Below are 22,266 nucleotides of genomic sequence, written 5' to 3'. Positions count from 1 at the left end.
AGGATGTGCAATCCCATTAATCAAAACAAGTGAGTCAAAGCTCAAAGTCCAGATTGAAAGAATGATTACAAATGTTATTGTATGGGAAGGTTAGGCAAGAGAGATGGAAATGCTGAGTCAATGGCCATGTAATTCAGAGTTTACATTTCAAAGTCCTCTGGCTGGTTTTAAAGTTTGGGGTTTAGCAACTCACCACTGAGCCTGAGCTGAAGATAGGCCAAATCTTGCTGTAAATTGAAATTTTAGTACACTAGGAAGGAGCATCTGAAAAAAAGTGTTCAGATAGATTTTCCTGCCCCTCCCAAATTCGACTGATTCAACCACGTGTACAGAGATGGGGGCCATATAAATTGAATAAATCATTTTAAAGGGCATGCCAAGTATGGGGTGTAAAATCCCACCTCACCTTATGGGTGGTCTGTGCCTTCCTCAATCTTGGGTTCTCTACCAGAAGCCTGGGGATTTGGGGGTTCTACTTTAACTGCTCCTAGCACTGCACTCTTCTGGACAGAGAGCACTGATGTTGTTCCTGGGATCTGTTGGAGTCACTTTCCTAGCTTAGGAATCACAACTCTTGGGTGCTCCTACCACCCCTGGGGAGCCTTTGGCCTTGACTTTCCACAGGAATGACCCAGATTGTTGGGGGCAATAAGCTGACTTTGTAATAATGCCGCCTGAGATGGGGCTGAAAGCCCTAATAAGCAGGCATATACATAGAATGAAGGCTACTGCTAAGCACATTGATTTGTGCTTTAAATTGTAAGCCGCCCTGAGTCTTCGGAGAAGGGCGGGATATAAATGGGATTTAAATTAAAAATTAAATCTTCTCTTGTTCCTCCTTCAGGCCTTGGTCCTTCTCCCACTTCTCTTTTTCCTTCTTCCTGGTGCTGCTGTCACTCGGCACTGCTACATCTTATTCATCACTACTGTCTTCTGGCCCTAGTCTATCATCACGGTGTCTGGTTGATTAGCCAGTACCTGCCTAAATATCTGGATAGAAGGTCTGTGTCACTGCATGTTCATATTGGCCATGCAAATGAACCACGGTCCATCCTCCTCTGGTCGGACTGTTAATTGTTCCGCAACAGTCCACAAGATCTCAGGTCTATTATTTGTCATGAACTTCTGTGAACTCTCCCATCTGAACCTGGGAGGGTTTAGCCCATACACTGTGCAGATATGCCTGTACACAGTGGCAACTACTTTGTTGTGCCACTCAGAGTATGCTGATTTTGCCTGCATCCTACAGTCTTACCATTCTGTGTTGGATTCTCTCTGGTGCCTCCTTGCACCATCGGGCCTTCAAGTCCTGTCTAGTATGGTAGCCCTTTGTTTCTATGGATCTTAGTGCCTGTTTTTGGGCTGTTGGCTGAAAAATTCTGGAAGCTGAAGTTCATACATCTTAAAGTTGTCAAGATTGAGAAATGCTGATCTAGAGTTTAACAGGATGGTTTGGTGGGAACCCCACCCTCTTATGAGAACTAGTTGTGGTTCTCACTTGATCCCTGTGAGAGATTGAGAGGAGGCTGAGAAAGAAAGGGGAAGAACTCTGATGATCAGCTAAGAAGGGATTTTTTTAGTAGCTTTTAAAATAAAAGGTAGATCAGCTGTGCCTCCAAAAGGTACAATGGAGGAACAGATTCAGAAGGCTACAACTTAATAAAAGTGGAACATTCAAATAGAACCTCCATAATTGGGCTGCTTGGTGCAGTGATTAAATTAATTGGAGTTCTGGTGGCAGAGTGGTTGAAGTGCAGTATTGCAGGCAAACTCGGCCCACAGCCTGGAATTTGATCCTGACGGATTTCAAGGTTGATTCAGACTTCCATCCTTCCAAGGTCAGTAAAATGAGGAGTCAGATTTTGGGGGACAATATGCAAACAATGCTTACATTGTAAACCAGAATTTCCCATTACAGGCTTTGTGGACCAGTGGGGTGGGTGGGGAGAGGGGATGGTTCACGCAAGTGACCAGCAACCATGTGTGCGTGCACAGCTCCATTGGCACTAGAGGCACGCACATGGCTGCCTGCTGCTCACGTGAGGACCATGTGCGTGGGTGCACGCTTGCCACCTGATTCCATGGCCCAGTTGCAAACCCCTCACAGCCCACTAGTGGGCCATGGCTCACAGGTTGGGGACCCCTGTTGTAAACTACCAGAGAGTGCTGTAAAGGGGCGGTATAAAGTCTAACCGCTATTGCTATTGTGTCAGGTGCAAATAACCAGGAGCATTCATTCAGTTCAAAGCACAGCAGTTTCTTATTGCTACCTATACCCAAGAATCTGGTCAACTAATGGTCAAAGCTAAATGGCTCTAGATAAGAGTCAAGAGAATTTATGAGGGCAGGTCTCTTGTGGAAGTGCATAAAAATTCCAAACCAATGACACGTTTCACCCTACCTTTGGGCTAAGCCTGATCTTCTACAGCTAGGGGTTCAAAATATAATACAGGTAGTCCTCACTTAATGTCCATTCATTCAGTGGACATTAAGTCATAATGGTGATGAATGAGGGGGAACTTATGATGGGTCCTGGTAGTTGTCACTACTGCAGCACCCCAGTCATGGGATTGCAGTTTGGGTGCTTGCAATTACAATGCCACAGTGCCCTGCAATCATGACTCTGATTTGTGATGTTCTCTGCTGATTTCCTACAAGCAGTCAACAGGTGCCAGAATTCCCAGGTAGACCAGGCAGGAAACACGAGTACATAAATTAGTTCTGGTTTACTGTAAGACTACATTAACAGAAACTTGCAAGTCTGAAAGTAAAAATTTCCCATCTCATTTATAGCCTGAGAAGTTCGGGAGGGTCCCTTCTGAGCTGCTTTCTCCCCCCATTATGGAGCTGTGGGCTATGTTGTCCTTTTCCTGACTGCTCTTAGGCAGCATCTCTTCCCCATTTCCCTCCCTACCCCAAGGTCATTCTCACATACCATTACAATGGGGAAGCAAGCGGGAGGTTGCAAATGGCGATTACGGATGGAGAGGAACTGCAAACTCATCGGATTCACCTAATAACAGCAACTGGAACTGTGGCAACGGCCACTATAAGTTGGCACGGTCATGTGATGTCACACTTTCTGACTGTGCTGCTTAGCGATGGAATCGTGGTCCCAATTACTGTTGTAAACCAAAGACTACCAGCCTATCGCTACCACCTCCATTCAAAAATTGTGGAATATACCTTCTCGTGCCAAATGGAGATGTTTTAAAAAAATCTGGGAGTTGAAGTCCACCCGTCTTACATTTTCCAAGGTTGAGAAACTCTGCCCTGAAGGCAGGCTGGCAAGAAGCGAGTGTAGACAAAAAGCCAACGCAATCCTGGGCTTTATCAATGAAGGATAGTTTCAAGATCATGTGACGTGTGCCTCTTTATGTTGCAGTAGTGTGAGAATACACTTGGAGTAGTGTCCAGTTCTGCTCACAATACAAAAAGGATGCTGAGACTCTAGATCAGGGGTCTTCAAACTTGGCCCTTTTATGGCTTGTGGACTTCAACTCCCAGAATTCTGGGAGTTTGAAGACCCCTGCTCTAGATAAAGCATGCAGAGAAGACCAACGATGACAAGCAGTCTGGAAACTAAACCGTACAATGAATGTTGTGGGAATACGGTAAAGAGGAGGATTGGGGGAGGGGACATGATAACTGTCTTCCAGTACTTGAGGGGCTGCCACAGAGATGAGGTCAACCTTTTCTCCAAAACACCTGGGGGCAGAACAAGAAGTAACGGGTGGAAAAATCATTAAATATCCAACCTAGAATTAAGGAGAAATTTCCTGATAGTGAGAATTGGTGGAGCAACTTGCCTCCAGAAGATGTGGGTGCTCCTTAGGTTTTCCAAAAGAGGTTAGACAACCATTTGTCCAGAATGGTGTAAAGTCTCCTGCTCGAGTAGGAGTTTGGACTGGAAGACCTCCAAGGTCCTTTCCAACTCTCTACTGGAAGGTGGCATGTCAGTTGGGCCAGCACATAGCAAAGCCCTGGCCTAGGCACTTTTAGAAACACTGAAGGTGGAACGTAGATGGCAGGCCAACACACTTCCCCCAATAAAATGGTGACGTGTGCAACACCCCAACTAAAAAAAAGGAGCTTAGTAGACATCCAAAGAATAAAACATTTCTGATGGAGCCAAGGGGAAAAAAAAAGTCAGTCTTGATTCAAGCGGAGAACCAGGATAGACTTGGAAGGAATATGGGGGTGGGAGGATGCCTTTGTCACTGTGTGAAAGAGGACGAAACAAGCCCTTTTTATAAAGCCTTGTAAGACCCACAAATCTCCAGATTGAGAAGCCAATGTCACAAATATTACAAAGGAAGGTTGCCTTCCATGGGATGAAGTGAGAGGCAATTCTGAAGGATAAAGAGGTCTTGCAGAAGACCTGCAATTCCTCTGAATTCATGGCAGGGCTGTTTTCTGCTGAGACCAGTCAGTCTATCAGGGAAACCTGGTCTACCCAATTATGGGATGGAGTGTGCCGCTTCCACTTTTTAAATTTAACATCATGGCAGGGGTATAACTTCATATTTATCCAAATAAATCAACAAAATCATTTTCTTTCATAATTGTTGGACATCTCGGAGAAACTTTATAGTAGGTTGTAAGCTTTGTTATGTTGAATGGGTGAAAGAGGATATCCGTGAATGAGATTGGCCCATCTGGTTTTAGCTTCCTTGTGCTATGAAGATTGATCCGATTTAAAAATGTAAGCATAGCTTTAAATTTTAATCCAAAAATTTGGAATTTGAGTATCTTAATTCAGTGTTGAAAAAACTTACCAACTCATAAAAAGTATGACTTGCCAAAGTAAAGTATTTCCTTCAAATTTGCTTTTGGAAAAATTAAAGCATCCAATTAAAGAAGATTGTTCAAAATGAGAACAGCACACTTTTTGCATCACTTCCGTGTTCCATTAGAATATTTTGGGATGGCAAAATCAGGAAAAATATTACGAGATGCTGAAACAGTTGCAAATTGCCTAAATGGTAGTAAGATTCTTGTCACTACAAAGCAGGGTTAATCCTTTTTTTTTCAGAGAGACAATTCAGATTGCAGGATTCAAGGCACTGGAAGGCGAGAAATCTCAGGGTGATCAGCAAAAATGATCAATAATTGCAGGGGAGAGCCGGTTTGGTCCATGGTAGCAAAAAACCAGAGCCTGGTAATATCTTTTTAACAGTAGTAAATTTTATTAGAAAGTGTAAGCTTTTGTGAGCTGCAGGTTATGCCTTTAAAGAAAAATTGTCACTCTAGAACAGTGTTTCTCAGTCTTGGCAACTTTGAGGTGTGGACTTCAACTCCCAGAATTCCCCGGCCAGCATTCTGGGAGTTAGTCCACACCTCTTAAAGTTGGCAAGGCTGAGAATCAGTGCTCTAAAATGATGCTGACCCCTGATTTTTTTAATGATAAAGCGACTGTCCTTCTAAGGCCATATTACAATCTGAGCTTTGATAATTCCCTTCCCTCCACCTCACAGGGCCAATGGGATAAGGCTAATGGGAACTGTAGTCCAGCAGTTTCAGAATGCCCATCCCTCACTAAGAATATTCCTGGCCTAATTTTCACTAAATTTCTTTTGCAATTTTTCAATGATTCATTTTCCTTAAAATTTCCCACGTCACAAACTCCACTAAGGTTTTTTTCTACTATACTGGAAGGGACTGTTTGCTCTGCAGGCAAAGTCTGAACACAGAAACTTGTTCAGGATGCATCTGCAGGAAAGATTTAGGCAGCCTCCCACAGCCTGTCTTGCACTAAGCCACGATTACCGGTAATCAGAGTTTGCTGAAAAAGCAGTAATTGGCCACACTGAACCATGAGAAATTATAAACCATGACTTACAGATCACTAATGCAAGAAGCCAGAACCAACCTATCACAGCATCATGGTTCAGATTCTGCAAAGCCAGTTTATTTGGTAAAGTGGCTATGTTTCCCCTCAAACTGTCTATAAAGAATGTGATGTCCCTGAAAAAAGGTAACTGGTTACGTTTTTAGGACTAATTTTTAACTGGGAAATAATACACACTTTATGGAAAAATATTGATTGCTCCAGCCCAAAGTGAAGTAGAACATACCCACAGAAATTAAGTATTATTATTTTGGTTGCTGTAGGAAAAACTGTAACAGGTCAATCTCTCACAAAATCCTTGGAATTAAGACCTACTCCGCCTGTATTTATGTACGCTTGTACTGCAATCACAATTCTATGTATATTATTTCTTCTATCAATACCAACGTCTTGCTTTTTAAATATTGAAACATGGCCAGTAGAAGTCACTTCACCTTATTCCTCTCTATGAGGTCAATTTCAAAAACTTTGCTCTTTGATAAAACAAAAATTCCATCTCAATAACATCTCCCAAAACTATACTTGTAAGGAGAAGTCGTCTTCGATTCACTGAAGTAAAATTTTATAGAAAACTTTTATTCAACATACAACATTTTTTTTCCAGCCAAAAAAGGCAATATACAGGAAGAATCATTGCACACTGTAGCTACAGAAGCAAAATAAAATGAAACAAAATGGGGGAGGGAGGAAAAGAGAGAGGAGATAAGAAGGAAGGAAGGGATGAAGATAAAGAATATGAAAATAAAGGAGAAAATAGTGAAGGGAGTGTAAATGGCAGGTTCTAGTTTTACCCACTCAAAAAGAAGAAAAAAGTAGATAGACCACAAAGGTTGCCATTAGCTCCAAACTAAAACAGGAGAGGAGGCCGGGACCGAAATAAAACTACACACAATGAATATTGACATCTGAGGAATTCACTGGCGGACTCCCCCTGCCCCCCCTCCCCACCAAAAAGCGAAATCTCCCAAGTGTTAAATTGTACATGTTCCTTTGTTAAATATACAATTCCATTTTCTGCCCCCTCCCAAGCTCCCTGCCCCTTTTTACAAAGTCAACAGCTTACTAAATGCTAGTGAACGCGCCCTCAGTGCGAAAAAGCGAGTTTGCTTGTCTTCCCGGATTAGCTAAAATTCAGTATAAATCAGGTGATTTCTCCCCTCCCCCCGCCTTCTGCAATCCCACTGAGATGCTGGCCGCTATACCCGGACATTATTTCATAATCAAAAGGTTTCCTTCTTCTGAGCAGTTTCTAAAAGGAATATAAAGATGCCATGGCTCTTTTGCGGATTTTGAGGTCTTTCTTGGCAAAAAGCGATGTGGGGAGTGAAAGGGGGAAACTCTGACTCAAAAGTCTTTTATTTAAAACAATAATAATAATAATGATATCATAATAATAAAAAGAGAACTCCTAGGCTGATTGAAAAGACGTTTCTCCCCCGAATAAGTGCCAACAGTGTACACAATGAAGTAGAGATTGCTATTTATTGATGATGTGAGTTTCTCTTCGCATTTACAAATGCACAAAAATTTCATTTAAAGTATATAACTGAAGGAAAGAAATCAAACGTGAGCCTAACCACAGTGCCAGCTAGCTGCAGTGATGGCAGGTACCACGCATCGGGGGAGAGGATTGGGGAGGGGGGGAGAGAAAGGAGGGAGGGGGAGGGCAGCCTGCACAGACTGTGCCCATAAAGGTACTACAGACAAAGAGTTTGCCAATGTCAACTGTCCTTCCCTTGTTTTATGCTGACCATCTTGCCTGCTTTACATTTCCCATAAAAACTCTCATTGGCACCCGAGCTTTTTTATAAAACACCTTCATTTTTTTTTTGCTCAAAAAAAAAAAAAAAAAAGAGGGCAGTCAATAATAGATACAGAGAAGCCAAACAGAACAGCCTCAAAATAAAATTAATAAATCAGCAGCAAATTGTCTTGCTGGAGACTCCCGATCTCAAGTGCACGTGTACCAAAAGTCCTACAGTTGTTAAAAAGGTGTGCGCACGCACACACACACACACACACGCACGCGCACACACACACGCACGCGCACACACACACTTATTGTTGCCCCTTTTGCCTTGAACAAACTGGAGAGGGTAAGTCAGTTATGGATTTTAATAGCTTTTTCAAGGTACGTGTAGCGGCTTCTCTTTGGGGCTTTGTTGAAATGATCAAGGCCGAGCCATGGCCTGGGATGGGACATGTTGCCTGCAGAAAGAAAGAGAAAGGGTGAGTTAGCTTTCTGGAGGGGGGCTGTGACACTCGACAAGTCCTGAGGAATTGTGACACAGATCCCACCCACCTTCTGGCAAAGGAGGAGTCTCAAACCTCAAGTAGCTCCCACTTACTTGGAAACACACACATGCGTGCAAGAGAGCACACACACATGCACGCATGTGCGTGCGCACACGCGTACACGCACACACACACACACACCAGCCCCGCCCAGCCTCCAACTGCAGATAAATGGACTCTCACCGGGTTGGGGCTCAAAATCTTTCAAGTTCACTTCATATTCGTCTTCATTAAGATACTGGTGCCGGCCCATCATTACAATAGCAAACTTAAACTTCAAAGAGAAAACAACAACAACAGATTTCTTTACTGCACTTCAGTCACTAGACTGCAACAAAAATTGGGCCACAAGAGAAAACGATAAACCTTTGGAAAGATATTTCAACAATCGTGGACTCTGTGGGACGAGGGCTGGGGAAAAGTCAGCTCAGGGGGAAAGAGAAAAAAAAAGCCAAAAAAACCCCCCAAAAAACCATGGGTCTCCAGGGTTGACTTTATTGAACATGAACAGGTGGTCCTCGACTTATGGCAGTTCATTTAGTGACTGTTCAAAGTTACAACAGCATCGAAAAAAGTGACTGTTCACTTACGACTGCCGCAGCATCCCCATGGTCATGTGATCAAAATTAAGCTGCTTGACAACTCATACTTATGACGGTTGCAGTGTCCCCGGGGTCACGCGATCCCCTTTTGCGACCTTCTGACAAGCACAGTCAGTGGGGAAGCTGCATTCACTTAATGAATGTGTTACTAATTTAACAACTGCAACGATTTACTTAACAACCCTGGAGGCAGGAAGGATCGTAAAATGGGGGGAAAACTCACTTAACAAATGTCTCACTCGGTCACAGAAACATTGGGCTCAACTGTGGTCGTTATGTCGAGGATTGCCTGTATCTTTGGGGAAATTATCGTGGGGCGGTTCCCCCCTTTGTCATCCTAGCCCAGGGGTGGGGAAACTTGGCCCTTTCATGACCCGTGGACTTCAACTCCCAGAATTCCTGAGCAAGACACGCTGAGGGCAAAGGGAGAGGTTTCCAAGCTGAGCCATGCTGGCTCAGGAATTCTGGGACTTGAAGTCCACGACTCATAAAAGAGCCAAGGGTTGCCTACCCCTGGCCTAGGCCTAGGCCGCTTTATGACTCATGGACTTCAACTCCCAGAATTCCTGAGCCAGCCACGCTGAGGGCAAAGGGAGAGGTTTCCAAGCTGAGCCATGCTGGCTCAGGAATTCTGGGAGTTGAGGTCCATGAGTCATAAAAGAGCCAAGGTTGCCCACCCCTGTCTTAGCCTTTCACCTTTGGGCCCTTCATGGGGCAAGAGCACCCAACAGTTGACAGTCTGGTTGTGAGATATTAAAGTGGAGGCAAAGGAAGCCCCAGAGAAGTATCTGCTTGGGAAGCGGGGAGGAGAAATACACGGTCCTCAACTTAAGACTGGTCACTTAACCATTCAGAGGTATGACAGGTTCCTCTCCTCCACCCCTCCCAAAAGCTGCTTATAACCCATTTTTGAAGTTAGGACAGCTGGAGACCCCTCCTGCAGCCACATGATCACATCTTGGGTGTTTGGCAACTTGGTTTACCCTTATGCCCATTTGCGGCATCCCATAGTTATGTGACCATAATTTGCAATTTCCCCCCCGTCATTTGCAGCAAACAAATGTCCACTGGGGGAAAATGATTAGCTCAATGACCACGGTGTTCATTTAACAAAAGGGAGGAATCCCTGAGGATTTTAATCCACTAGTTGTTGCCAACTTAGGGGGAGGTGCTCATCTACATTTCAAGGCCATTGAGTCACCACTGTCCAAAGACATTTCCACGATCATGTGGCCAGGGAGTGCTGTTAATTACCACCAAAGTGGTGCCTATTGATCTACTTGCATAGATGCATGCTTTCAACCCGCTAGGTTGGCAAGGGCTGAGGTGAAGAGTGGGCGCTCAACCCATCACGTGGCACTTGAACCTGGGCTACTAGCTTTCCAGCCAACAAGCCCAGGGTCTTGATATCTCAAGTTACAACCACGATGACTTATATTTATAATTCTCGTCTCTATCCATGCTTTCTCCTCTGTATTGAACCCAATTGTGTTTTACCTCTCAAATATAAAATCCAACATTTGAAACATAGGGTATTTGAAGTATTTAAATTTACAAAGGAATTCTCGGCAGCTTTATTCAGAAGAATGTAAGCAAGAACTCTATGGGGGGGGGGGAGAGGAGCACCTTACAGATTTAATGAAGAACGGTAAATGTGAAGAAGGGACACCTCTTTCTTCTAGCTCACTCTCATGCCAATTCTAACACCTATCACACTGCGCAGAGTAACAGGCATTCTACCTCAGATCAATACCTTTTCAAATTCCTTCTCTTGGATGTCCAGGACTGTCTGAATCCTCTTCATCACTTCTCGAAAATGTTCACCCTAGAAGCATCAGGATTCCAGAAATGCACATTAATTCTAGCACGTTAAAGAAGATCAAGCATATATTGTGCTAGTAAACTGTAGTTTTCTGTTTGCTTTATACATCTGAAATGATGCTTACTGATGCTGAAAGTTTGTTTTGTGTGCCTGTACTGTATAAAAGTGGAACAACTCCGTGGACACATTTATAAAAATTCATGCACACCCATGCTTGCACACTAAGTTTACCACCTAAGAATGTTGATCAAAAATTATGGTGAGTGGCTTGGAGTGAACAATAATAAGAATTTTGTGAGACTTGATCAGATACTGGTTTGGGAAGACCATCCATCACTTTTGGTCTCCAGTGCAACAGAATTTCTCTTCTGGCAACACAGACTCTATACAACAGTCTATACTGCAACACAAACCCACCTGGTGTATCCTTAGCAAGAAAGGGGTGCCAAATGTCCCAAAAACCTCTTTCTGGAAATGAGCCACTGTGATTAGCATCTCATTCTCCTTATCAAGCTCCACCTGGTCCAAAGGAATTTCCTACAGCAACAAAGATCAATACAAGATGCTGGTTAGGAAGAACTGTCCAACAGCAGCATTAGCAGGAGAGTTGAAATGTCAGCATGGGAGTAATAGAATCGGAGCTTCTGAAACCAAACCAAGATGCAGCTGCAAGATCTCAAGGTGAGCACAGACAAAGCTCCTTCAAGCACTTCATCAGCCCTTTACAAAATTTATTAATTCTGGTAATCTCTAGCCTGACAAAGATAATGGTATCAAAAGCTTGTCTCATCCAATCAATCAAATGAACTGGAGAGAGCTATTATAATACAGTTTGGGAACTACTGCCTCCTGGGAAAAAAACTTGCCAGCATGTTCTCTCTTCCGCCCCCCCCCCATTTTAAGAAGGGAACCGCCTCCTTTTTTCTTTAAAGGGTTCCTGTGTTGCAATGTTAGATCTACAGCAGGCATGTCAAACTCGCGACGTATTGGAACTTTTTCCCATTGCCGAAAATAGGATGGGCGCAGTTTCTCCGTGACGCTCCGGCCTGCAGGACGGCAGTTTGACACCCCTGATCTACAGCATCAGTTCAGATCCAGTCTAAGGATTTTGGTCCTAAACCAAACAAACACCTGCTCCTTTCCAGGTGTATGGATGACAACTCCCAGAATTCCCCAGCCACCATGCTAGGCTGGCTGGGGAATTCTGGATATTGAAGTTCACACATCTTGAAGTTGAGGCTGAAAAACACAGATCTGACAACAATTCCCCTGAAGCAGCTTTATTACAGTTGATAATTTCAGTGAGGCCTGCAGGAGAAGCTCTTTGCGAGGTCTTTCCTACACCTCATCCAAGTCCCAATTTTTCCAAATAAATGTAATTTCCTCTCTTGCCTCTTTGCATACATGGGCCTCAGAGCCCCGTAAATGTGGTAGGATCCATTGGGAATTACCGTATTTTTCGGACCATAAGATGCACCTGACCATAAGACGCACCCAGTTTTTAGAGCAGGAAAACAAGAAAAAAAATATTCTGAACCAAATAGCACCAGTATACTAAAACAGGGCTTTTCAACCTTTTCATCCATTGTACCACTTTTAGGACAAGGCAATGTCTGAGTACCACCAGTCGCCCAGCAAGGTATCAAAAACTTGACCCCCCCCCTAAAAATGAAAAAAATGATAAAGTACAGGTAGTCCTCGACTTACAATGATTCACTTAGTGACCGTTCAAAGTTACAACACTGAAAAAAGTGACTTATGACCATTTTTCACATTTATGACCATTGCAACATCCCCAGGGTCATGTGATTTACATTTGGATGCTTGGCAATCGATTCATATTTATGATGGTCACATTGTTCCAGGGTCATGTGATCGCCTTTTGCAACCTTCTGACAAGCAAAGTTAGTGGGGAAACCAGATTCACTTAACAATCATGTTACTGGTCTATGCAGCCCGGGAGAGGACACGCAGCTGGTTCCAGGCAGTTATATCGGCTTCTTTGGGTGAGGGTAGCTTCCCCGCCGTCTTGAAAGAGGCGGTGGTGAGGCCTCTCCTCAAGAAGCCTGCCTTGGACCCAGCTGTATTGAACAACTTTCGTCCTGTCTCCAACCTTCGCTTTCTTGCGAAGGTTGTTGAGAGTGTGGTGGCGCATCAGCTCCCTCTGGTCCTGGATGAAGCGGATTATCTAGACCCGTACCAATCGGGTTTCAGGCCCGGGCACAGCACGGAGACGGCATTGGTCGCGCTGGTGAATGATCTCTGGAGGGCTCGGGACAGGGGATATTCCTCTGTTCTAGTCCTATTAGACCTCTCGGCAGCTTTCGATACCATCGACCATGGTATCTTGCTGCGGCGTCTCAGGGGACTGGGAGTGGGAGGCACAGTCTTACAGTGGTTCTCCTCCTATCTCCAGGGACGTTCGCAGTCGGTGTTGGCAGGAGGGCAGAGGTCGACCGCGAGGTCTCTCGTTTGTGGAGTTCCTCAGGGGTCGGTCCTCTCGCCTCTCCTGTTCAACATCTACATGAAACCGCTGGGTGAGATCATTCGTGGTTTTGGAGTTGGGTATCATCAGTACGCGGATGATACCCAACTTTTCTTTTCGACCCCAAACCACCCCAGTGATGACCTCAACGTGATGTCCCGTTGCCTGGAGGCGGTTCGGGTCTGGATGGGGAGGAACAGACTTCAACTCAACCCCGACAAGACTGAGTGGCTTTGCATATCTTCATCCCGGGTCTATTCGGACATTCCACCTCTTGCTATGGGGGGTGAACTATTACCCCCCGTAGATAGGGCTCGCAACTTGGGAGTCCTCCTAGATTCACGGATCACCTTGGAAGACCATATAGGAGCTGTGACTAGGGGGGCTTTCGCCCAGGTTCGCCTGGTGCGCCAGTTGCGGCCCTATCTTAGCCGGGATGATTTATGCACGGTCACTCATGCGCTCGTGGCCTCTCGTCTGGACTACTGCAACGCTCTCTACATGGGGCTGCCCTTGAGGACCACCCGGAAGCTCCAACTGGTACAGAATGCAGCCGCGAGAGTTGTGTTGGGAGTCTCCCGATACTCCCACGTTACACCTTTGCTCCGTGAGCTGCATTGGTTGCCAGTTGTCTTCCGGGTGAGATTCAAGGTTTTGGTAATGGTCTTTAAGTCCCTACATGGCATGGGTCCGGAGTACCTCAGGGACCACCTGCTGCCGGCGTCAACTTCCCTCCGCCCAGTGCGCTCCCACAGAGAGGGCCTCCTCAGGGTGCCACCGATCAGAGAATGTCGATTGGTGGCGCCCAGGGGGAGATCCTTCTCTGTGGGCGCTCCGGAGCTGTGGAATCAGTTGCCGGTAGAGCTCCGGATGGCGCCCGATCTTCGCTCCTTTCGTCGTGATCTCAAGACGTTTTTGTTTGTACAAGCCGGCCTAGCCTGATGGAGATTGGTGGGGTTTTTATTTTTTTGTACTCTTAATTTTATTTTTGGGGTTTTATTATTGTATTAATTGTTTTAACTTGGGCAATTATTTAATCTCTTTTTAATGTTTGTACTTTGTATTTGACTTTTGCCCTGTGAACCGCCCTGAGTCCTCAGGGAGAAGGGCGGTATATAAATATTATTAAATTAAATTAAATTAAATTACTAATTTAATTTCTCTCTCTCCTTCTCTTTCCCTCTCTCCCCCTCCCTCTTTCTCCTCTCCTTCTTTCTCTCTCTCCCTTTCCTTATTTTTCTCTTTCCCTCTATTTCTCCCTCTTTCTCTCTCTCCGTTTCCCTCCCTTTCTTTCTCCTTCTCCCTCTCTATTTTTCACTTTCCCTCTATTTCTCCCTCTTCCTCTGTTTCCCTCCCTCTTTCTCCTCTCTCTCTCTCTCTCCCTCTCTCTCTCTATTTTTCTCTTCCTCTCTCTCTCCCTCCCTCTCCCATTGTCCCTTCCTTCTTTCCTTCCTTCCTTCCCTCTTTGTACTTCCCTCTCCGCGTTAGAGCAGTACCTACGGAGGCAGCCCTGCGGCCCGGCTTCCTCTTGCAGAAGGCAGGCTGAAACGGAGCAAGGAATGCGAATCGCCCGATCTCGCGCTTCTGCGATCTCCTCTGCTCGGTTTCAGCTTCTGTTTGCTACAAGAGAAAGCAGCCTGAAAAGGAGCGAGGGAATCTCCCTTGCTTTGTTTTAGCCTGCTTTCTCTTGTAGCAAAGAGAAGCTGAAACCGAGCAGAGGAGATCGCAGGAGCGCGAGATCGGGCGATTCGCATTCCTTGCTCCGTTTCAGCCTGCCTTCTGCAAGAGAAAGCCGGGCCGCAGGGAGATTGAAGGAGCCAATTGCAATCTCCCTTGCTTTCACTTGCGGAGGTTGGGGCTGGCCATATGGATCACCTTCGGACCATAAGACGCACCCTTGTTTTCCCCCCCACTTTGGGGCAAAAAAAGTGCGTCTTATGGTCCGAAAAATACGGTAATGGATTTTCTCAACTGCATCACGAGGAAATGGGTAATTCACCTAACTATGGTTTAATTGAACAAGTCACAATAGCCTGGATTGTGCATTACAACAAACATCAAACAAAGCACATTGTGGCTGAATTCAAAGCGGGGGATCCAGCCATGAAACCTGCTTGGCCCACGGCCCCAGCCTTTCCAAGGACCTGGTAGTCATGCGTGACATTGTCTCAGCACTGACCTCTATTCGAAATGTCCGACTGGTTGCTGGCGATAAGCACTCTAATAATTCATCTTCCTGATGGACACCAATGATTTTGTAACTTACAATTTCTAGCAGCCTTAACAAGAGAAAGACAGTGTAAGAATACTCACAAACTCACAACTGAACTCCTGAGGAAGTTCTGTTTCTTTGGACAGAACTTAGCGCAGGAGGCGAGATGACTTTTAGTAACATGCATTCAAATCTGGCTTAACATACATTTTTACAATTGATAAATGTAGCCCAGTAAAGATAAGGAATTAAAAACATTTTTAAATTGGTAATCAAATTAAGTTTTAGCTTTCCTAATTTGTTTAAGTATGCTTTCCATTTTCTGTTGATCTCTGGGGCAGGTGAAAAATCTTTTAATTAAATAAAGAAAACACTTGCCTTAATTTCCCTGAACCTCTTTCAGCAAGTTCTACGGCTTTTTTACATTCATCTAGTAAGTCTCGCACGCATCCATGTTTATCTGGATATAGGGTTATTTCCTAAAAAAAATAAGATGGGGAAGGGAGGGGGGGAGAGTAGAAGCCAATAATTAATTGCTATAAAATGCAAAAGGAAAGTTAGAAGGAACAGGTTCTTGAGTTATATACAAGTATTAAAACTTACCAAGTTTGTTTGATACTACAAAAGAACCACTAAAATGGAGGTACGCTACATTGCATACAAATAATAGGATTTGCAGAAGAAAAAATATTGAATAAAAAAAGAGCTTTGGATAGTGAGATGGGCAGCATAAAAATTTAACAAACAACAGGCTAATTAATTTCATCCTTGTGCAAACAAAAGGAGACTTGTGAAATTAGAACACTACTGAGCAATTATTCAGTTAGTTCATGTATGGAGGTGAAAAGCTAAATAACAACAAATCCCTAGATTTGTTAGAGATAAAAATTCTGATTTGCCCCTCAAATACTCTATTACCAGAATTCTGAAATTGGTAAACATTTTGTAATTTACAAGACAAATAGGTAACACGAATTTTAAAAATGAATAAAACTTGCTATTTGATCATTCTGAACAATACAACATATGAAAGGGCTTACCTCTTCCCTAAATTGGTTGTTTAGCCATATACACTTAAAACTTCTCCTGTTTTCAAAGTCTGTGATTTTCATTTTAAGCTATGGAAAGTTGGGGGGAAAAAGACACTATTTTAATCCTACTGAAAAACAAGCCAAAACAAACAAGCTTGCAGAGGTAACGAAAGCCCCTACCTGCTGATAATAAAGTTTCTTGGGTTGTCTGGGTTTGAAGAACTGCAGGAGATCTCTTAAGGTTCCATCATAATTATGCCTAAGAGGGTTACCCGGACCATCCCTGTAACTAAAAATCAGACAGACATAGAAGGGGAAAAAAGGAAAGAAATCTTACTTTAAAATATTTTCTGCACAACATTTTAATTGGGTTTTTTTTGCAATCAATCTTTAATATGTTATATATTCTGTTTGATATCAATTATGATTTTTCCCTGTCCTTCAAATAAAGAGGGAGAGCCCTGGTGGCTCAATGGTTAGAATGCAGTATTGCAGACTAATTCTGCCCACCACCAGCAGCTCGATCCTGGCCGGCTCAAGGTTGACTCAGCCTTTCATCCTTCTCAGGTCAGTAAAATGAGGACCCAGGTAGTGGGCAATAGGCTGACTCTGTAAACCACTCAGAGGGCTGTAAAGCACTGTGAAGCGGTATATAAGTCCAAGTACTTTGTTGTTAGCTGCGAAGTCGTGTCCGACCCATCGCGACCCTATGGACAACATTCCTCCAGGCCTTTCTGTCCTCTACCATCTTCTGGAGTCCATTTAAGCTCACGCCTACTGCTTCAGTGACTCCATCCAGCCACCTCATTCTCTGTCGTCCCCTTCTTCTATTGCCCTCGATCTTTCCCAGCATTAGGCTTTTCTCCAGTGAGTCCTTCCTTCTCATTAGGTGGCCAAAGTATTTGAGTTTTAGCTTCAGGATCTGGCCTTCTAAAGAGCAGTCAGGATTGATCTCCTCTAGGACTGACCGGTTTGATCGCCTTGCAGTCCAAGGGACTCGCAGGAGTCTTCTCCAGCACCATAGTTCAAAGGCCTCAATTCTTTGGCGCTCAGCCTTTCTTATGGTCCAACTTTCACTGCCATACATTGCAACTGGGAAGACCATAGCCTTGACTATACGCACTTTTGTTGACAGGGTGATGTCTCTGCTTTTTAGTGTGCTGTCTAGATTTGTCATGGCTTTCCTCCCCAGGAGCAAGCGTCTTTTAATTTCTTGGCTACAGTCCCCATCTGCAGTGATCTTGGAGCCCAGGAAAATAAAATCTGTCACTACCTCCATTTCTTCCCCATCTATTTGCCAGGAATTGAGAGGGCCAGATGCCATGATCTTGGTTTTCTTAATGTTAAGTTTCAACCCAAGTTTTGCACTCTCCTTCTTCACCCGCAACAAGAGGCTCTTTAGTTCTTCTTCACTTTCTGCCATTAGAGTGGTATCATCTGCGTATCTTAGGTTGTTGATATTTCTTCCGGCAATCTTAATTCCAACTTTTGATTCATCTAGCCCTGCCTTTCTCATGATGTGCTCTGCATATAAGTTAAATAGGCAGGGCGACAGTATACAGCCTTGCCGGACTCCTTTCCCAATTTTGAACCAATCAGTGGTTCCGTGTCCAGTTCTCACTGTTGCTTCTTGGCCCGCATATAGGTTTCTCAAGAGACAAATAAGATGGTCTGGTACTCCCATCTCTTTAAGAACTTGCCACAGTTTGTTATGATCCACACAATCAAAGGCTTTAGCATAGTCAATGAAGCAGAAGTAGATGTTTTTCTGGAACTCCCTAGCTTTCTCCATGATCCAGCGTATGTTGGCAATTTGATCTCTAGTTCCTCTGCCTCTTCGAAATCCTGCCTGTACTTCTGGTAGTTCTCGATCCACATACTGCTGAAGTCTAGCTTGTAGGATTTTAAGCATGACTTTACTAGCATGAGAAATGAGTGCAATGGTGCGATAGTTTGAACATTCTTTGGCACTGCCTTTCTTTGGAATTGGAATGTAAACTGATCTTTTCCAATCCTGTGGCCACTGTTGAGTTTTCCAAATTTGCTGGCAAATTGAGTGTAGCACTTTTACTGCACTGTCTTTTAAGATTTTGAATAGCTCAGCTGGAATACTGTCACCTCCACTAGCTTTGTTGTTGCTCAGCTTTTCTAAGGCCCACTTCACTTCACATTCTAGGATGTCTGGCTCGAGGTCAGTGACCACCTCATTGTGATTATCAGGGACATTAAGCTCATTCTTGTATAGTTCTTCTGTGTAATTTTGCCACCTCTTCTTAATCTCTTCTGCCTCTGTTAGGTCCCTGCCATTTTGGTCCTTTATCATGCCCATTTTTGCATTAAACGTTCCCTTCATCTCTCCAATTTTCTTGAAAAGATCTCTGGTCCTCCCTATTCTATTGTTTTCTTCTATTTCTTTGCACTGTTCATTTAAGAAGGCATTCTTATAGTCCAAGTACTATATAGAGGTTTTACAGAATCTACAGACATTTATCACCTTGTAGAAAACATATTTTAAAAATCATGCTACTTAAAAAGTATGCACATTGATCCATGATGAAGATCACCAACTTGTAAAGAATGTTTAACCAGAATGTCAATTGCACCAGGATCTAATACACAGAGTTATGTGCAGTGAGAACCAAAATCCAATTAATCTGTAGCAAATTTCCAGCTATGCAAAATGTTGCAAGTTACCTTCTGTGCACAATTGGCATTCTCTCCCCAAATCCAGGATTCTACCCTGGAGATTTTCGGCATTAGGAATATATGTGAGGTATCATTCTCCCGCATTTGTAGTTTTCAGCATCTACATTACAATGTGAACCAGATGATACATTTGATCAACATCTCTTACCCTTGGGACTTGAAAAACTGCAACAGCATAGGATCAGTATTAAGCCTTTGAGCCACTGTCTTTGCAACCTGAGGGGGGGGGAGAGAGAGAGAGAGAGAGAGAGAGAGAGAGAGAGAGAGAGAGAGAGAGAGAGAGAGAGAGAGAGAGAGAGAGAGAGAGAGAGAGAGAGAGAGAGAGAGAATATGAATGAATGAGCTGAATTTTGGTAAACAATGGAACAGAGTTGTGGATTTAGAAATTTTAACTTTACTCCATACTACATTATTTGAATTCAACAGGGGTACTGAGAAGGGAGTAAATACCTGAAAATAATTCATTCTGTTGGACAATGTGACAACGAAACCAGGATCATTGGGGATAGTTTTATCACAAAAGATGACGTCAACTCGGTGGTAGAGATCTCGAAAGTATTCTTTTGCTGTTGCTAATTCACTGTTGTCGTTTTCAGGGTCATCCCTTGTAAGCAGAAATTTTTTTAAATTACACAAAAAATGCTGAAATACTGAAAAGGTGATCGAAATCTGTAGCTCTTGGTCAACCTTTAGAAATTATTCTGTCCATGTGAACAGACCTGTGCTATATAAAAAGTAATTTCTAACAGTGAACTACTAAAATAATGTACACATGCTAAAAAGAACAAAAATGAGAGTGAACTGTTTTTTGAAATAATCATAAATAATTGTAATCACAAATTGTAGCCAGCCAACATAGCAGATTACTCAACTAAAATTCCAACAGATTATGAGCAAAATGGGATGAACATTTTATTTTGAGTAAATATCTCACTTAGAATGATGCTCTGCCAGAGTATTTCAAGTAAACTGCATCCCACTAGAATGAAATTTGAGAAATGTTGAGTGTTTCACTACACAATAGGTAAGTAGTTGAAACAAATACTTTACTCCTCCAGTTGTTGTACTGAGGCCACAATATTAAAAGCAGGAGCAGTTTACTCTTACTACCTCCATCACTTAATTATTAAAAAGTTGACAATGGAGATCATTTTAAAATGTTATTAAACTTTGAATAGACAGGGGGCAAAAAAAGCATGCCTGAATCGTTAAAAGAGAGGTCCAGCCTGGATCTAAGGAGAAATCTCCTGAGAGAGAGAACAACTAACCAATGCAACAGCTTCCCTCCATGAGTTTTGGGCATTCTATTGCTGGAGGTTTTCAAGAAAAGTTTGGACAAACATTTGACTGGCATAGTATAAGGCAGGAGTAGGCAACCTCGGCTCTTTTATGACTCATGGACTTCAACTCCCAGAATTCCTGAGTCAGCTATACTCAGTCCATGAGTCATAAAAGAGCCAAGGTTGCCTACCCCGGTAAGGTCTCCTTCCTTGAGTAGGGGGTTGGACTAGAAGACCTCCGAGGTCCCTTCCAGTTTCCAATGTTTGCTATAAGAAATTACATTGGATTGTAGGCATCACTCACACATAGCCTACATTTGTTCCTACGACAAACACAAATGAAGTTATAAAGGCTTCTTTCTGATACCCCCCCTTTTTTTCCTCCAATAGAATATCCTAAATCACATGGGATATGAGGTGTCCTGTCCGCTTTCCCACCCCCCACCCCCACCCCGGAAAAATGGTTGTTTTGTCCTCAGAAGGTTTCAATGGTAAAATGTTTTGCTCATCCCAGTTTTCTCTTAAGCTAGTGGTGGTTTTAGGTGGGTTGGACCACGCCCTCCAAACCCATATTGATTGGGCTGCTGGAAGTTATGGAGGCTGAAATTGCACACCTCCAAAAGGAGATTCGATTGGGAGAACCTGGGATTGAAATTTTCAGAGCTCTTGCACAAAAATGGTTGCAAGCCTACTTTTGAAATACAATGATGTCACCGTCCATGAGTTCGTCAAGAGCTTTGTCAAGGGAAACATCATAGTCTTGAATTCTCTCTGTTAAATTCGGTTTAACTTCCTGGAAAATAAAGCAAACAGACAAGAAATTAAGGGACTAGTTATCCTAATTAAGGAAAAATAGTTCAGTTTCAAACCTAAATAAAAATCGCATATACTTTTGTATAGGTAGTTATAGTACACATACCTCAGTATTCTGCATCATACAGTACATTTAACAGCTATTCCTGAAGGATAAAAATGTACTCTAAGCCCTGAAGATAACTTTAGTTACAAACACTAACAAATGTATTCCAGCATTAGCTCTGAGGGATCTATCCAATTTCTATTTTGGAAAGAACAAATGTAAAATGATTAGTTTCCGTGGTTCTGCAATTTTCTTTTAGTAATATTTTATGAGAGAGGCTTCCCAGAGTCTAGAAAAATATATGGCAGTTTGTGCAGTGTTACTAAAAATTGGTAACTAAAGCAGTTAAAATTGGTAACTAAAGCAAAGATAGTTACAAGATTTCTGTAATCCAATTTCTCTTTCCCTTTCAATAAATCTGATTAAGGAAAGCTGAGTATCTTTATTTGAGTTCTAAGTCGCTTGCTGAGGGTGTGATTCATTTTTAGAGGGTTACCTATATTTTTGTGCTTCATTAGAACCAACTGAGGCTCTTATACCACTGACAAATTTGTTCTGGCATAACTTTTTATGATGAGATATCATAAAATATTTTCTTTTTCTCTGTTTTCAAAGAGACCATTCTTGGGTGAAAATGTTGTAAAAATGTAACGTAAAACTTCAATTACCGGTATATAGATTAACTGAGGTAAAGGAATCATATTACAACCACACAATTCACTTAACAATTATGGTGGCTCAACTTATAATAGAAGTAAAAAATTTTAAGAAGAGGCTAGACGGCCACTTGTCTTGAGATGGTATACGTCCTCCTGCCTGAGCAGGGGGCTGGACTAGAAGACCTCCAAGGTCCCTTCCAGGTCTATTTTATTCTTCTTCTAGAAATTCTGATCTCAATAGTGGCTGAAAGTCAAGGACTACCTGTACTGTATGCAATATTAAAATTTTTTCCATGGGCCACAAAACTGTCTTTATTTATATGGGGACACTGAATGCACGAATGAAGATGAATCTATGTGTCCCAGGATAATGTGGCAGGATCCAATCTGGATCCTGGTTCTGTGTTCCACACTTCCGGACTTGTGCTGGAGCCCATCCTTGGGGAATTTCTCTCTCTGTGCAC

General features: G+C 43.1%; 1 protein-coding gene across 2 annotated transcripts in view; it reads right to left on the bottom strand.

Annotated features, from left to right (window-relative positions):
* Nucleotides 1–7,319: 7,319 nt before the first annotated feature.
* USP7 (ubiquitin specific peptidase 7) overlaps nucleotides 7,320–22,266 on the bottom strand; it is a 90,350-nt gene continuing 75,403 nt past the window's right edge. For both annotated transcript variants that reach the window (XM_081338111.1, XM_081338112.1), the window contains 11 exons: nucleotides 20,977–21,077; nucleotides 19,455–19,608; nucleotides 19,153–19,220; nucleotides 16,479–16,587; nucleotides 16,308–16,385; nucleotides 15,646–15,746; nucleotides 15,235–15,334; nucleotides 10,988–11,107; nucleotides 10,502–10,573; nucleotides 8,330–8,420; nucleotides 7,320–8,059 (listed from right to left, as the gene is read on the bottom strand). In XM_081338111.1, the coding sequence (XP_081194237.1) occupies nucleotides 7,953–8,059; nucleotides 8,330–8,420; nucleotides 10,502–10,573; nucleotides 10,988–11,107; nucleotides 15,235–15,334; nucleotides 15,646–15,746; nucleotides 16,308–16,385; nucleotides 16,479–16,587; nucleotides 19,153–19,220; nucleotides 19,455–19,608; nucleotides 20,977–21,077 (1,101 nt within the window). In that variant the 3' untranslated portion in view covers nucleotides 7,320–7,952. The remainder of the gene's footprint in view (nucleotides 8,060–8,329; nucleotides 8,421–10,501; nucleotides 10,574–10,987; nucleotides 11,108–15,234; nucleotides 15,335–15,645; nucleotides 15,747–16,307; nucleotides 16,386–16,478; nucleotides 16,588–19,152; nucleotides 19,221–19,454; nucleotides 19,609–20,976; nucleotides 21,078–22,266) is intronic.

The sequence above is a fragment of the Vipera berus genome (genome assembly GCF_964194415.1).
Source record: "Vipera berus genome assembly, chromosome: 13".
Taxonomy (NCBI): Eukaryota; Metazoa; Chordata; class Lepidosauria; order Squamata; family Viperidae; genus Vipera; species Vipera berus.
The sequence above is the reverse complement of the archived record's forward strand: the minus strand, read 5'-3'. Positions and strand labels throughout refer to the sequence as shown.